Source organism: Nerophis lumbriciformis, linkage group LG27 (genome assembly GCF_033978685.3).
Source record: "Nerophis lumbriciformis linkage group LG27, RoL_Nlum_v2.1, whole genome shotgun sequence".
Taxonomy (NCBI): Eukaryota; Metazoa; Chordata; class Actinopteri; order Syngnathiformes; family Syngnathidae; genus Nerophis; species Nerophis lumbriciformis.
In genome coordinates this window covers 7687501-7705000 of record NC_084574.2, presented here as the reverse complement: position 1 = coordinate 7705000, position 17500 = coordinate 7687501, and the positions used below count along the sequence as shown (strand labels likewise).

The following is a 17500-nucleotide window of genomic DNA, read 5'->3' as shown; positions in this document are numbered from 1 at the left end:
AATTGTTTCATAATTATTATGGAAAATGGGTTTTCTTGCAGCTAAAATATTAGTAATAATTGATGCATTTTTTTATTTGTCATTATTATTGAAACATTTTATATTCTATTATTATTATATGATAAAAAAATGTATTGAACCTTACCTTATGGAACCCCCACCTAAGTTACAAAATATGATTTACGATAAAACAAAGTTTGTAGATGGTCGCTAAAAAATATATTGCTTTATCATCATTTATTTGATATTATTATTATTAATATTTTCCAGTTAAATTATTCACTAGTATTTTGGATATTTTCACTATGATTGAAAATTATTTACATATATATTGTTATTGTTGGCTATGTCAATTTATTTTACTACAATATTTCATTATGGTTGAAATTATTGAAATATATATTGTTATAGTCGGATATGTCAATTTATATTACGGGTTAGGGTTAGTCAGTCAAAAAATATGGATTTATTATAATTTCTTTAATATTATTGTTAATATTTTCTAGTTATGTTATTTAATACTATGTTGGAAAAGTACATTTATATTACTGCAATATTTCATTATTATTGAAAAATTATTTTAGAAAAAAACTACTTTTTTTAGCTTAAGAAAACTAACTAATATACATTTTAGTAAATAATTATGTTTCATGATTATTTCGGAAAATGTGTTTTCTTGCAGCTAAAATAATATTAGTAATAATTGATGTATTTTTTTATTTGTCATTATTATTGAAACAATTTATATTCTAATATTATTACATTTGATATTATATGATTTACTTTTTTTTTTATTCAACCTTACCTTATGAACCCCCACTTAAGTTACAAAATATGGTTTACAATAAAACAAAGTTTGTAGATGGTCGCTAAAAAATGTATTGCTTTATCATCATTTATTTAATATTATTACTATTAATATTTTCCAGTTAAATTATTCACTAGTGTTTTGGAAATTTAAATGTATATGACTGCGATATTTTCACTATGATTGAAAATTATTTACATATATATTGTTATTGTTGGCTATGTCAATTTATTTTACTACAATATTTCATTATGGTTGAAATTATTAAAATATATATTGTTATTGTCGGATATGTCAATTTATATTACGGTTTACGGTTAGGGTTAGTCAGTCAAAAAAATATGGATTTATTGTCATTTCTTTAATATTATTGTTAATAATATTTTCTAGTTATGTTATTTAATACTATGTTGGAAACGTACATTTATATTACTGAAATATTTTCATTATTATTGAAAAATTATTTTAGAAAAAAACAACTTTTTTTTAGCTTAAGAAAACTAAATAATATACATTTTAATAAATAATTATGTTTCATGATTATTTCGGAAAATGTGTTTTCTTGCAGCTAAAATAATATTAGTAATAATTGATTCATTTTTATATTTGTCATTATTATTGATACATTTTATATTCTATAATTATTGATACATTTTATATTCTATAATTATTACGTTTTATATTATATGATTTACATTTTTTATTCATCCTTTCTTTATGGAGCCCCCACTTAATTTACAAAATATGGTTTATGATAAAACAAAGTTTGTAGATGGTTGCTAAAAAATATATTGCTTTATTATCATTTATTTAATATTATTACTATTAATATTTTCCAGTCAAATTATTCACTAGTGTTTTGGAAATTTAAATGTATATGACTGCGATATTTTCACTATGATTGAAAATTATTTACATATATATTGTTATTGTTGGCTATGTCAATTTATTTTACTACAATATTCCATTACGGTTGAAATTATTAAAACATTTATTGTTATTGTCGAATATGTCAATTTATATTACGGTTTAGGGTTAGGGTTAGTCAGTCAAAAAATATAGATTTATTATCATTTCTTTAATATTATTGTTAATAATATTTTCTAGTTATGTTATTTAATACTATGTTGGAAATGTAAATTACTGCAATATTTCATTATTATTGAAAAATGATTTTAGAAAAAAATATACTTTTTTTATCTTAAGAAAACTAAATAATATACATTTTAGTAAATAATTATGTTTCATAATTATTTCAGAAAATGTTTTCTTGCAGCTAAAATAATATTAGTAATAATCGATTCATTTTTATATTTGTCATTATTACTGATACATGAAATATTCTATAAATATTACGTTTTATATTATATGATTTACATTTTTTGTTCATCCTTTCTTTATGGAGCCTCCACTTAAGTTCCAAAATATGGTTTAGGATAAAACAACGTTTGTAGATGGTCGCTAAAAAATATAATGATTTATCATCATTTATTACTATTAATATTTTCCAGTTATTATACTGTATTTACTAGTGTTTTGGAAATTTTCACTATGGTTGAAAATTATTAACATATATATTGTTATTGTTGGCTATGTCAATTTATATTACCACAAAAATGTCATTATGATTGCAATTATTAAAATATATATTGTCATTATTACTACGTTTAGATGTAACTAGGGTTTTTCCTAAATAATATGAATATTAGTTAATTATTATGTTTTATTTTGAAAATAGTTTTTTTTTTTTTTTCAGCTAGAATAATTATATACAGGTAATGATAATAATCGTAATATATATATTATAATATAATATAAATATATTTATATATATTTGGTATTTGTATTTAATTTATATATTTTGTATTTAATTTAATTACTATTAATTAATTCATTACTATTATTTTATTTGATATTGTGTCAACATAAGAACAAATGCTAATTCCAAGAGTAAACTTTTATTAGAGATTTGAGTTAAAGTTGACAAAAAAGGAGAGCAGTCAAATGATGGATTGTAGCTGAGCAAAGCAGCTAAAAAGTCAATTAAGCTCATCTGTTGTTGACTATAACGTCTTCAACCTGTGGAAGAGCATTCCATGTAATATTCCATATCTGCCAGACTACAGTCGGTATGTGTGGTGTTGCCTTATTCCCAACAAGATAAGCATTCCTAGTCTCTGCGGCACCATGGAATCTTCTCTTTAAAAAAAAAAAAATGATGTCATTGCGGCGTCTTCGCGGCCGAGCCGTGACCTTTACCGCCGGCTAACGGCTGCTTCTCAACGTCACCGCAGGGCTCGCCCTCCAGCAAGCGTCGAGGCCCCCTCCTCCAGCCCATTATCGAGGGCGAAACCGCACTCTTCTTCGACGACGTCAAGGTGAAGGGCCGCTGTTGCCGCTGCTTCTCCCGTAATCATACCCCCGCCATTTTGATTTGTGCCCTAGCAAACAAGCCTTGAAAAGAAAATGGACGGCTGCCTGCCTTCTAGCATCACTTAGAAATGTTTGATCATTAATAAGCTTGTGGGTGAAAGGATTGCTGTGACTTTCTGGTTGCTTTTTGGCTTTCCCGGTTCTTGTTGTTGTTGTGGTTGTGGTTGTGGTTGCCATGGTTTTGGGAGATTGTACTAACATGTTCTCACCTAATGGACAACTCGCACCCTTTATAGTTTGTTTAGAACACATAATACATATCAAAAATACTTAAATTACACCAAATGCTTTGTATGTTGACAAAGTTGGTTTTGAAATATTTTTAGGAAATTGTTTTAGTTGGTATGCTAACTCGCTAACGCCTAGCTTTATTAAAAACATTTTGTACTTCAAACATTTTTAGGGCAGTATATGACCCAAACTCCACTAATAAACGTTCCTATTACGATAAGAAATACAATGTTTTCACTGTGGCTGTGCTTTTAAAAAAAAATAAAATAAAAATAAAAGTTTTTGTGTTAGCTTTAGTTAGCATCATGCATGTAAATTATTATTTTTTTTTTTTTACTTTGTTTGGATTTACCCCCCAAAAAATTTAAAAAGTATGTACGTTAGCATAAAAAGTTTAAGAATTTTTGTTCTCACTAGCTAACGCCTAGCTTTATTAAAAACATTTTGTTTAAGTTTTTTTGTCTTAGCTTTAGTTAGCATCACGCATGTACATTTTTTTTTTTTTTTTTACTTTGTTTGGATTTACCCCCTAAAAAATGTAAAAAGTATGTACGTTAGCATAAAAAGTACGTAAACATTTGAGAAATTGTGGTTCTCACTAGCTAACGCCTAGCTTTATTAAAAGCTTTTTTTTAAATTTATTTTTTTACATTTTTAGGCCAGTAGATGACCCAAACTCCACTAATAAACGTTCCTAGTACGTTTTAGAAATACAATGTTTTCACTGTAGCTGTGCTTAAAAAAAAAAAAAAAAGAAAGAAAAAGTTTTTGTGTTAGCTTTAGTTAGCATCACGCATGTACCGGTAAATGTTTTTATTTTTTTTTACTTTGTTTGGATTTACCCCCCAAAAAATGTAAAAAGTATGTACGTTAGCATAAAAAGTACGTAAACATTTGAGAATTTTTGTTCTCACTAGCTAACGCCTAGCTTTATTAAAAACATTTTGTTTAAGTTTTTTTGTCTTAGCTTTAGTTAGCATCATGCATGTTAAATTTTTTATTTTTTTTTACTTTGTTTGGATTCACCCCCAAAACATGTAATATGTACTAAAGGGAAAAAACTTAACATTCAGAAAATATTGAGCAAATTAAGGAAAAGTATGTATGTTAGCATAAAAAGTACGTAAACATTTGAGAATTTGTGGTTCTCACTAGCTAACGCCTAGCTTTAATAAAAACATTTTTTATTTTTTTATTTTTTACATTTTTAGGGCAGTAGATGACCCAAACTCCACTAATAAACGTTCCTAATACGTTTACAAATACAATGTTTTCACTGTGGCTGTGCTTTAAAAAAAAAAAAGTTTTTGTGTTAGCTTTAGTTAGCATCATGCATGTTAATTTTTTTTTTTTTTGACTTTGTTTGGATTCACCCCCAAAAAATGTAATATGTACTAAAGGGAAAAAACTTAACATTCAGAAAATATTGAGCAAATTAAGGAAAAGTATGTATGTTAGCATAAAAAGTACGTAAACATTTGAGAATTTGTAGTTCTCACTAGCTAACGCCTAACTTTATTAAAAACATTTTTTATTTTTTTATTTTTTACATTTTTAGGGCAGTAGATGACCCAAACTCCACTAATAAACGTTCCTAGTACGTTTACAAATACAATGTTTTCACTGTGGCTGTGCTTAAAAAAAAATAATACGTTTTTGTGTTAGCTTTAGTTAGCATCACGCATGTTAATTTTTTTTTTTTTTACTTTGTTTGGATTTACCCCCCAAAAAATGTAATATGTACTAAAGGGAAAAAAACTTGACATTCAGAAAATATTGAGCAAATTAAGGAAAAGTATGCACGTTAGCATAAAAAGTACGTAAACATTTGAGAATTTGTGGTTCTCACTAGCTAACGCCTAGCTTTATTAAAAACCTTTTTTTTATTTTTATTTTTTACATTTTTAGGACAGTAGATGACCCAAACTCCACTAATAAACGTTCCTAGTACGTTTTAGAAATACAATGTTTTCACTGTGGCTGTGCTTTAAAAAAAAAAGTTTTTTGTGTTAGCTTTAGTTAGCATCAAGCATGTTATTTTTATTTATTTTTTATTTTTTTTACTTTGTTTGGATTTACCCGCCAAAAAATGTAATATGTACTAAAGGGAAAAAAACTTAACATTCAGAAAATATTGAGCAAATTAAGGAAAAGTATGTACGTTAGCATAAAAAGTACGTAAACATTTGAGAATTTGTGGTTCTCAGTAGCTAACGCCTGGCTTTATTAAAAACTTTTTTTTTTTTTTACATTTTTAGGGCACTAATAAATGTTCCTAATATGTTTTAGAAATGCAATGTTTTTACTGTGGCTGTGCTTTAAAAAAAAAAAAAGTTTTTTGTGTTAGCTTTAGTTAGCATCAAGCATGTTATTTTTTTATTTTATTTTTTTTTTACTTTGTTTGGATTAACCCCCCAAAAAATTTAATATGTACTAAAGGGAAAAAAACTTAACATTCAGAAAATATTGAGCAAATTAAGGAAAAGTATGTACGTTAGCATAAAAAGTACGTAAACATTTGAGAATTTGTGGTTCTTACTAGCTAACGCCTAGCTTTATTAAAAACTTTTTTTTTTTTTTTACATTTTTAGGGCACTAATAAATGTTCCTAATACGTTTAGAAATACAATGTTTTCACTGTGGCTGTGCTTAAAAAAAATAAAATAAAAAAAAGATAAGCTAGTTTTTTTGTGTTAGCTTTAGTTAGCAAACATGCGTGTTCATTTTTATTTTTTGTGTGTGTTCCTGTTTGGATTTACCCAAAAATGTTAATATGTATTGAAGGGAAAAAACGTAACATTCAGAAGTTATTGAGCAAATTAAGGAAAAGTATGTGCGTTGGCATAAAAAGTACCTAAACATTTGAGAATTTGTGGTTTTCCCTAGCTAACGCCTAGCTTTTATTAAAAACATTTTTTTTTACATTTTTAGGGCAGTAGATGACCCAAACTCCACTTATAAACATTCCTAATACGTTTAAAAACACAATGTTTTCACTGTGGCTGTGCTTAAACTTTTTTTTTTTAAATTAGACTAGTTTTTTGTGTTAGCTTTAGTTAGCATCATACTTGTTAATTTAGTTTTTTTGTGTGTGTGTGTGGATTTACCCAAAAATTGTAACACATACTAAAGGGAAAAAACTTAACATTCAGAAAATATTGAGCAAAAAAAAAAAAAAAAAAGAATGCCTCAAATTTATTGGAATTATTTTTCAAACAACTTGTCAGGCTTATAATTGGTGCAACAACTCCAGGAGGCCCGAGAGGAGAAGACAATTATTTCTCTTACAATGATTATTTTATTACAAATGTGTAATATGTCTTCATTCAAAAGAAAACAAAATTCATATTGAGCGAATAAAGGCGTTTATTGCGAAAACTTGCGAAAGCAAAATTTAATATTGATTAAATTGATTAGTATTTTTGTTCAGGACAATTTTAGATTGTTACAAACGTATTATGGTTGTGTAATATGTCATCATTTCATAGGAAAAAAGTTTTAACAAAAAGTGAATAGTATTGGTATAATGAATTAAAAAAAATGAAAAAAAGCTATGCTAGTTTTTTTTAGTGTTAGCTTTAGTTAGCGTCATGCTTCTTGATTTTTGGTGATTTGTTTCCTGTTTGGATTTACCCGAAAATGGGAATATTATTTTAAGGGAATACAACATAACATTAACCAAGAATTTTGAGCAAATTAAGGAAAAGGATTGTTTTGGAGACTTTACCATTGTTTTGATTTGACCAGAGAGAAGACTGCACAAATTTTCTCCGTAAAGTTACAAATGTCTTTATCCTCTATTATACTATTATAAAAATGGTTTACTAAAAAAACAAATATTCACAACATTTGAAGAAACACGCTTTTTTTAAATCGTGAAACAATGTTGTGTTGTTTTAGATAGCAAGCTAGCAACATTTTCTTCGTAAAGTTACGACTTTCTTTATCCTCGATTATACTATTATAAAAATGATTTACTAAAAGGGAAAATATTCACAACATTTGAAGAAACACGCTTTTTTTAAATCGTGAAACAATGTTGTGTTGTTTTAGATAGCTAGCTAGCAAAATTTTCTTCATAAAGTTACGACTTTCTTTATCCTCGATTATACTATTACAAAAAATATTTACTAAAAGGACAAATATTCACAACATTTGAAGAAACACATTTTTTTATTAATCGTGAAACAATGTTGTGTTGTTTTAGATAGCTAGCTAGCAAAATTTTCTTCGTAAAGTTACGACTTTCTTTATCCTCGATTATACTATTATAAAAATGATTTACTAAAAGGGCAAATATTCACAACATTTGAAGAATGGTGAAACAATGTCGTGTTGTTTTAGATAGCTAGCTAGCAAAGTTTTCTTCGTAAAGTTACGACTTACCTTATCCTCGATTATACTATTATAAAAAATATTTACTAAAAGGGCAAATATTCACAACATTTGAATAAACACATTTCTTTTATTAATCGTGAAACAATGTTGTGTTGTTTTAGATAGTTAGCTAGCAAAATTTTCTTCGTAAAGTTACGACTTTCTTTATCCTCGATTATACTATTATAAAAATGATTTACTAAAAGGGCAAATATTCACAACATTTGAAGAAACATGCTTTTTTTAAATCGTGAAACAATGTTGTGTTGTTTTAGATAGCTAGCTAGCAAAATTTTCGTCGTAAAGTTACGACTTTCTTTATCCTCGATTATACTATTACAAAAAATATTTACTAAAAGGACAAATATTCACAACATTTGAAGAAACAAATTTTTTTATTAATCGTGAAACAATGTTGTGTTTTAGAAAGCTAGCTAGCAAAATTTTCTTCGTAAAGTTACGACTTTCTTTATCCTCGATTATACTATTTTAAAAATGATGTACTAAAAGGGCAAATATTCACAACATTTGAAGAAACACTTTTTTTTTATTAATCGTGAAACAATGTTGTGTTGTTTTAGATAGCTAGCTAGCAAAATTTTCTTCGTAAAGTTACGACTTTCTTTATCCTCGATTATACTATTACAAAAAATATTTACTAAAGGGACAAATATTCATAACATTTGAAGAAACACATTTTTTTTATTAATCGTGAAATAATGTGTTGTTTTAGATAGCTAGCTAGCAAAATTTTCTTCGTAAAGTTACGACTTTCTTTATCCTCGATTATACTATTATAAAAATGATTTACTAAAAGGGCAAATATTCACAACATTTGAAGAAACACGCTTTTTTTAAATCGTGAAACAATGTTGTGTTGTTTTAGATAGCAAGCTAGCAAAATTTTCTTCGTAAAGTTACGACTTTCTTTGTCCTCGATTATACTATTATAAAAAGGATTTACTAAAAGGGCAAATACTCACAACATTTGAAGAATGGTGAAACAATGTGTTGTTTTAATGTTCGAAATTAAGCTGTAAATAATTATACAAAAAACAGTAACCTGCAAATTGTAAATACCGTACGTGACTTTTTATTTTTATAAAAGTTACGTTATTAGCGAGCCATCTACGTGACACATAGTGATGAAGACATCCTTTACGAATGTGTTAATTTTAGTTTTTACGGATTGTTAGCATTAGTTTCCCACAGAGTATTTTAAATCCATCAAATGTCCTACAATATTCTGCGTGATTGAGCACGGTAACTCTTTAATCCACTCGTACTAACAAGTTTGACGTCCCAAATAAAAGATGATCAGTGACCACTAATCCGTGTCTCCACCAGTCTGCTCCACCTTCTAAAACGCCGTCTTACTCCCGCAGGAGGAAGAAGAGGGATCCGAAGACGAGGGCGACGCCAAGACGCAGTTCTCCATGACCGCCAGGCCCGACCTGAACGTGCTCAACTTCCCGGGTCACGCGGAGCAGGAAGTGGACGGTTTCATTTCCCCCGTGGACGAACTTTGTCCTTCTATCAACGCCACCACCGACATGCGACTGTCCAACCTGCACTCGGCCACCACGTAAGCAGGAGATTTAACCCAAAAAAACCTGAATTTGTGAGACCCTCATTTCTATTTAGTAAGTAGGATTCATACGGCCCCATTCATTGCTGTTTACCTGACACGTGAAACGTGACAAAAGTTCTGAATATCTTAAAATGTTTCAACTTTGACCACAGCATCAGTTGCTATGCTTTCAGCAGACTGCATTGCAAAATGATTAACCCACCCCTCTTCCTCTCACACGAGATCCACCAAGCAATGGGGCCATATGAATCTTTTCCCTACTGTGTCACCAAAGAAATGGTGTAACATATGCGATTTTAATCATAACTTACAGGAAATAAGCTACTAAAGTGTTTGTTTTTTTTCCAAAAAAGACCTCGTCCTTGAGTTTTTAGAATTATTCGTAATTCACGTGAGAATTGACAAATCAAATTGTAGATGAGGTGGCGACTTGTCCAGGGTGTACACCACCTTCCGCCCGAATGCAGCTGAGATAGGCTCCAGCACTCCCCGCGACCCCAAAAGGGACAAGCGGTAGAAAATGGATGGATGGATGGATGTCATGAGTTGTTAGAAATACGTAAACGTTTTTAGATCGTTACAAATGTACTCTGGTTGTGTAGTACATCACAATTTCATCGGAAAAAGTTGTGACAATAAGCGAGTAATACTCCGAAAATATGTGAAAGCTATTTCTCGTACAATTTTAGATTATTACAAATTTGTTTTAATGTCATGAGTTGTTAAAAATACGTAAACGTTTTTAGATCGTTACAAATGTACTCTGGTTGTGTAGTACATCACAATTTCATCGGGAAAAAGTCGTGACAATAAGCGAGTAATATTCCGAAAATATGTGAAAGCTATTTCTCGTACAATTTTAGATTATTACAAATTTGTTTTAATGTTGTGAGTTGTTAAAAATACGTAAACGTTTTTAGATCGTTACAAATGTACTCTGGTTGTGTAGTACATCACAATTTCATCGAAAAAAGAAGTAAGCTAATAATATTCCGAAAATATGTGAAAGCTATTTCTTGGACAATTTTAGATTATTACAAATTTGTTTTAATGTCATGAGTTGTTAAAAATACGTAAACGTTTTTAGATCGTTACAAATGTACTCTGGTTGTGTCACAATTTCATCGGAAAAAGTCGTGACAATAAGCGAGTAATATTCCGAAAACATGTGAAAGCTATTTCTTGTACAATTTTAGATTATTACAAATTTGTTTTAATGTCATGAGTTGTTTAAAATACGTAAACGTTTTTAGATCGTTACAAATGTACTCCGGTTGTGTAGTACATCACAATTTCATCGAAAAAAGAAGTAAGCTAATAATATTCCGAAAATATGTGAAAGCTATTTCTCGTACAATTTTAGATTCTTACAAATTTGTTTTAATGTCATGAGTTGTTCAAAATACGTAAACGTTTTTAGATCGTTACAAATGTACTCCGGTTGTGTAGTACATCACAATTTCATCGAAAAAAGAAGTAAGCTAATAATATTCCGAAAATATGTGAAAGCTATTTCTCGTACAATTTTAGATTATTACAAATTTGTTTTAATGTCATGAGTTGTTCAAAATACGTAAACGTTTTTAGATCGTTACAAATGTACTCCGGTTGTGTAGTACATCACAATTTCATCGAAAAAAGAAGTAAGCTAATAATATTCCGAAAATATGTGAAAGCTATTTCTCGTACAATTTTAGTTTATTACAAATTTGTTTCAGTGTCATGAGTTGTTAAAAATACGTAAACGTTTTTAGATCGTTACAAATGTACTCTGGTTGTGTAGTACATTACAATTTCATCGGAAAAAGTCGTGACAATAAGCGAGTAATATTCCGAAAACATGTGAAAGCTATTTCTCGTACAATTTTAGATTATTACAAATTTGTTTTAATGTCATGAGTTGTTAAAAATACGTAAACGTTTTTAGATCGTTACAAATGTACTCTGGTTGTGTAATACATCACAATTTTATCGGGAAAAAGTCGTGACAATAAGCGAGTAATATTCCGAAAATATGTGAAAGCTATTTCTCGTACAATTTTAGATTATTACAAATTTGTTTTAATGTCATGAGTTGTTAAAAATACGTAAACGTTTTTAGATCGTTACAAATGTACTCTGGTTGTGTAGTACATCACAATTTCATCGAAAAAAGAAGTAAACTAATAATATTCCGAAAATATGTGAAAGCTATTTCTCGTACAATTTTAGATTATTACAAATTTGTTTTAATGTCATGAGTTGTTAAAAATACGTAAACGTTTTTAGATCGTTACTCTGGTTGTGTAGTACATCCCAATCTCATCAAAAAAAAACAAGTAAGCAAATAATATTGCGAAAATATATGAAAGCTATTTTTCGTACAATTTTAGATTATTACAAATTTGTTTTGATGTCATGAGTTGTTAAAAATACGTAAACGTTTTTAGATCGTTACAAATGTACTCTGGTTGTGGAGTACATCACAATTTCATCGGAAAAAGTTGTGACAATAAGCGAGTAATATTCCGAAAACGTGAAAGCTATTTCTCGTACAATTTTAGATGATTACAAATTTGTTCTTATGTCGTGATTTATTAAAAATACGTAAACGTACGAGAATTTGCATCAAGCTATTAAATGTAAAATTCTGTCACCAGTAACATTGCAAAAAGTAACCTGATCTAAATGTATAAATAATTTGTGAGTGCAAATGAAGCGACGAGAATAAAATGTTATCGGATTTATTTAAAAAACCACCAAGATTAATTTCTGCTGCGTAAATTCATAATTATTACAAATTCATTCTGACCTTTTTTTAACGTACATTTTACGTAATGCCAACAAATATAATAACGTGTTTTTACGACTTGTAGGCAAGAACTGGTGGAACAACTCCAGGAGGCCCGAGAGGAGAAGAAGAGAATCCGTAAAACCCTCAAAGAATTTGAAGAGCAATTCTTTCGGCAAAATGGAAGGTAAGAACTTTTTTTTTTTTTAAACAGCGTTACGACTTTTTCTTGAATAACGGTTTGGCTCACGTTCTCCGTCCCCAGGACCGTCCAGAAGGAGGACCGTTCCCCGCTCGCAGTGGAGTACAACGAGTACAAACACATCAAAGCCAAGCTGAGGCTGCTGGAGGTCCTCATCAGCAAAAGAGACGACACCAAGTTGGTCTAAAAACTGGATTTTTTTATTATCTCCAAACTGCGGACGAAACCCTCAACAATTACACTTTTAATAATAATAATAATAATAATCACCACTCATTTTTCCTCTCCTTTTCACCATATTTCAACCACAAGAGGAAATATACCAAGTCTTCAAATGAAGCCATCACGTTCACCCATTTGTTAGATTTGTCGTAAATGAATCGGCGATTTTCCACATTTAACGTAAAAAAAACTTCCTGGCTAAAGTGATTTGACTGCTGAGACAAAAGAGTACTCGGGGCTACAAAACACGATAACAAAACGTAATAAATCGAGAAAATTTGCCAGACTTAAGTTGATATTGTGAAAAAAAATGGTATTTTACGGGAAAAAATATTTAATATTTTTGTTGTATTTTATTATATATATATATATACCATATTTTTCGGACTATAAGGCGCACTTAAAATCCTTTCATTTTCTCAAAACTCGACAGTGCCTAATGTACGGAATAATTCTGGTTGTGCTTACCGACCTCGTAGCAATTTTACTTGGTACATGGTGCAATGATAAGTGTGACCAGTAGATGGCAGTCACACATACTGCGGACGAAACCCTCAACAATTACACTTTTAATAATAATAATAATAATAATAATCACCACTCATTTTTCCTCTCCTTTTCACCATATTTCAACCACAAGAGGAAATATACCAAGTCTTCAAATGAAGCCATCACGTTCACTCATTTGTTACATTTGTCGTAAATGAATCGTTGATTTTACACATTTAACGTGAGAAAACTTCCTGGCTAAAATGATTTGGCTGCTGAGACAAAAGAGTACTCGGGGCTACAAAACACGATAACAAAACGTATTAAATCGAGAGAATTTGCCAGACTTAAGTTGATATTGTGAAAAAAAATGTATTTTACGAGAAAAAATATTTAATATTTTTGTTGTATTTTATTATATATATTATATATATATATATATATATATACCATATTTTTCGGACTGTAACGCGCACTTAAAATCCTTTCATTTTCTCAAAACTCGACAGTGCCTAATGTACGGAATAATTCTGGTTGTGCTTACCGACCTCGTAGCAATTTTACTTGGTACATGGTGTAATGATAAGTGTGACCAGTAGATGGCAGTCACACATACTGCGGACGAAACCCTCAACAATTACACTTTTAATAATAATAATAATAATAATAACCACCACTCATTTTTCCTCTCCTTTTCACCATATTTCAACCACAAGAGGAAATGTACCAAGTCTTCAAATGAAGCCATCACGTTCACCCATTTGTTAGATTTGTCGTAAATGAATCGGCGATTTTCCACATTTAACGTGAGAAAACTTCCTGGCTAAAATGATTTGACTGCTGAGACAAAAGAGTACTCGGGGCTACAAAACACGATAACAAAACGTATTAAATCGAGAGAATTTACCAGAATTAAGTTGATATTGTGCAAAAAAATTTATTTTACGAGAAAAAATATTTAATATTTTTGTTGTATTTTATTATATACATTATATATATATACACCATATTTTTCTGACTTTAAGGCGCACTTAAAACCCTTTCATTTTCTCAAAACTCGACAGTGCACCTTATAACCCGGTGTGCCTAATGTACGGAATAATTCTGGTTGTGCTTACCGACCTCGTAGCAATTTTACTTGGTACATGGTGTAATGATAAGTGTGACCAGTAGATGGCAGTCACACATAAGAGATATGTGTAGACTGCAATATGACGCCAGTAAACAACACCAAAACCTTAAATGTTCCATTGAAAATAAAGAACATTACACAAAAAAAAACTGTGATTTATAGTCCGAAAAATACGGTATATACAGTATATATATACTGTATATATATATATATATATATATATATACGTAATTTATATATAATTTATATGTAATTTATATATAATAATGTATATATAATATACCGTAATATAAAAAATATATATATATAATATATATATATATATATACATATAATGTATGTATTTTTCATCTACATTGAAAGATTGTTAATGGTCGGTGAGACTTGAATTATCATCAGCAACATTTACACGCTTCAAATAGCGAATCTGCTGCCGAGTGTCGTTTTTTTTCTCGTAAATGTACGAAATATTGCGACTTTTTTCATGCGACGTCTAACTCCACGACTTTGTTTTCGTCAAACGAAAAGCACTTCCCTATTTATTATTTTTGGAAAAACCACCCAAAAAATGTTTCTTTTTGTTTCCGAGAAATACGAAAAAAAAATCAAGTGTTTTTAGTAGTAGATGATAGGTGCTTTTTTTTGGGATTGGCTCGTAGTCAAAGTGGCCTCGCAGTACTCTTCAGCGTCGTAGCAGCCAGAGCCTCACCGTGTGTGTATTTGAGTACCGTAGAAAAGTATATTTGCTGATTTTGGAGTCTTGTCATCATAGTCATAGTCATAGTCGTCGTTTGCGTTGGTGCTGCTGAACGCTCACATTCTCAACATTTGGAGTGAAACCAAACCAAAATCTCCAAATGTTCTTCCTCCGTTGTCGTGCTGTAAATACCAATGTTTACATTTCTGTAAGCAACTACGTTATTTTTCCTCTTTCTCCAAAATGGATGGACGATACAATCAGTGTGAATTTCGTTTTTATTGAATGCAAACACTGGCGAGGCGTGGTGGGATTTGAGTGTGTACATTTTAGTACATAAACTTTATTTGTATTTTGTACATAATATCAATGAAAAGATATTTTTACTCACTCTTGGCTTCTGCGTTTTTCTTTCTCTTCTCTTTTATTGCACGTAAATATTATATTTGCAGTGCACATCTCAGCATGCTGATGTGCCCCCTAGTGGTGTGTAAAGACACAGCAGCTCTATGACTGGACACTTCGTAACTTGTTGTAACGATGTTATGCCATGTTTGCCTTTTTGGTCATGATTTACTCTTTCGTCTTTTCACGATAAAATGTCAAGATTTTTTGGGAGATACCGTGCATAGTTACATTTTTTTTAAACTGTTATACTGTAATATTACGGTACTTAAAAGTTGTAATATAAAGTAATTTAAATAACGTAATATTACGAGAGGGGAATTTACTCTTTGATCTTTTCTCGTTAAAATGTCGGATTTTTATGGCGATAAAATGTCATTCATTTTTTTATACTCGTAACATTATATTATTTACGTTACTTAATATATTACTCGTAATATTACGTTATTTACGTCACTTAATATAAGTTACAATACTATATTACTCGTAATATTACGTTATTTACTTACTTTACTTCTGTAAAATAATTTCTCGCAGCTTTACAATTTTATTATGGTAACTTTTGAACAAATGTGGTATCACAAAATTAAGACTTTTTTTTTTATTTAGAAAATCGCCTCATATTGCAACTTTATTTTGTAACATTACAACTACAAACCCCGTTTCCATATGAGTTGGGAAATTGTGTTAGATGTAAATATAAACGGAATACAATGATTTGCAAATCATTTTCAAGCCATATTCAGTTGAATATGCTACAAAGACAACATATTTGATGTTCAAACTGCAAATAATCATTAACTTTAGAATTTGATGCCAGCAACACGTGACAAAGAAGTTGGGAAAGGTGGCAATAAATACTGATAAAGTTGAGGAATGCTCATCAAACACTTATTTGGAACATCCCACAGGTGAACAGGCTAATTGGGAACAGGTGGGTGCCATGATTGGGTATAAAAGCAGCTTCCATGAAATGCTCAGTCATTCACAAACAAGGATGGGGCGAGGGTCACCACTTTGTCAACAAATGCGTGAGAAAATTGTTGAACAGTTTAAGAAAAACCTCTCTCAACCAGCTATTGCAAGGAATTTAGGGATTTCACCATCTACGCTCCGTAATATCATCAAAGGGTTCAGAGAATCTGGAGAAATCACTGCACGTAAGCAGCTAAGCCCGTGACCTTCGATCCCTCAGGCTGTGCTGCATCAACAAGCGACATCAGTGTGTAAAGGATATCACCACATGGGCTCAGGAACACTTCAGAAACCCACTGTCAGTAACTACAGTTGGTCGCTACATCTGTAAGTGCAAGTTAAAACTCTCCTATGCAAGGCGAAAACCGTTTATCAACAACACCCAGAAACGCCGTCGTCTTCGCTGGGCCTGAGCTCATCTAAGATGGACTGATACAAAGTGGAAAAGTGTTCTGTGGTCTGACGAGTCCACATTTCAAATTGTTTTTGGAAACTGTGGACGTCCAAAGAGGAAAAGAACCATCCGGATTGTTATAGGCGCAAAGTGTAAAAGCCAGCATGTGTGATGGTTTGGGGGTGTATTAGTGCCCAAGACATGGGTAACTTACACATCTGTGAAGGCACCATTAATGCTGAAAGGTACATACAGGTTTTGGAGCAACATATGTTGCCATCCAAGCAACGTTACCATGGACGCCCCTGCTTATTTCAGCAAGACAATGCCAAGCCACGTGTTACATCAACGTGGCTTCATAGTAAAAGAGTGCGGGTACTAGACTGGCCTGCCTGTAGTCCAGACCTGTCTCCCATTGAAAATGTGTGGCGCATTATGAAGCCTAAAATAGCACAACGGAGACCCCCGGACTGTTGAACAACTTAAGCTGTACATCAAGCAAGAATGGGAAAGAATTCCACCTGAGAAGCTTCAAAAATGTGTCTCCTCAGTTCCCAAACGTTTACTGAGTGTTGTTAAAAGGAAAGGCCATGTAACACAGTGGTGAGTGTTGTTAAAAGGAAAGGCCATGTAACACAGTGGTGAACATGCCCTTTCCCAACTACTTTGACACGTGTTGCAGCCATGAAATTCTAAGTTAATTATTATTTGCAGAAAAAAAAAAAATTTTTGAGTTTGAACATCAAATATGTTGTCTTTGTAGTGCATTCAATT

At 30.7% G+C, this 17500-nt stretch overlaps 1 protein-coding gene across 3 annotated transcripts in view; it reads left to right on the top strand.

Moving 5' to 3' along the window:
- Positions 1-13542, top strand: part of fam13a (family with sequence similarity 13 member A) — a 190298-nt gene extending 176756 nt beyond the window's left edge. For 2 of the 3 annotated variants that reach the window (XM_061922947.1, XM_061922946.1), the window contains 4 exons: positions 3103-3186; positions 9235-9434; positions 12296-12397; positions 12476-13542. In XM_061922947.1, coding sequence (XP_061778931.1) covers positions 3103-3186; positions 9235-9434; positions 12296-12397; positions 12476-12599 — 510 coding nt within the window. In that variant the 3' untranslated portion in view covers positions 12600-13542. The remainder of the gene's footprint in view (positions 1-3102; positions 3187-9234; positions 9435-12295; positions 12398-12475) is intronic. The other variant, XM_061922948.1, reaches the window with a different exon arrangement.
- The last annotated feature ends 3958 nt before the right edge of the window (positions 13543-17500 follow it).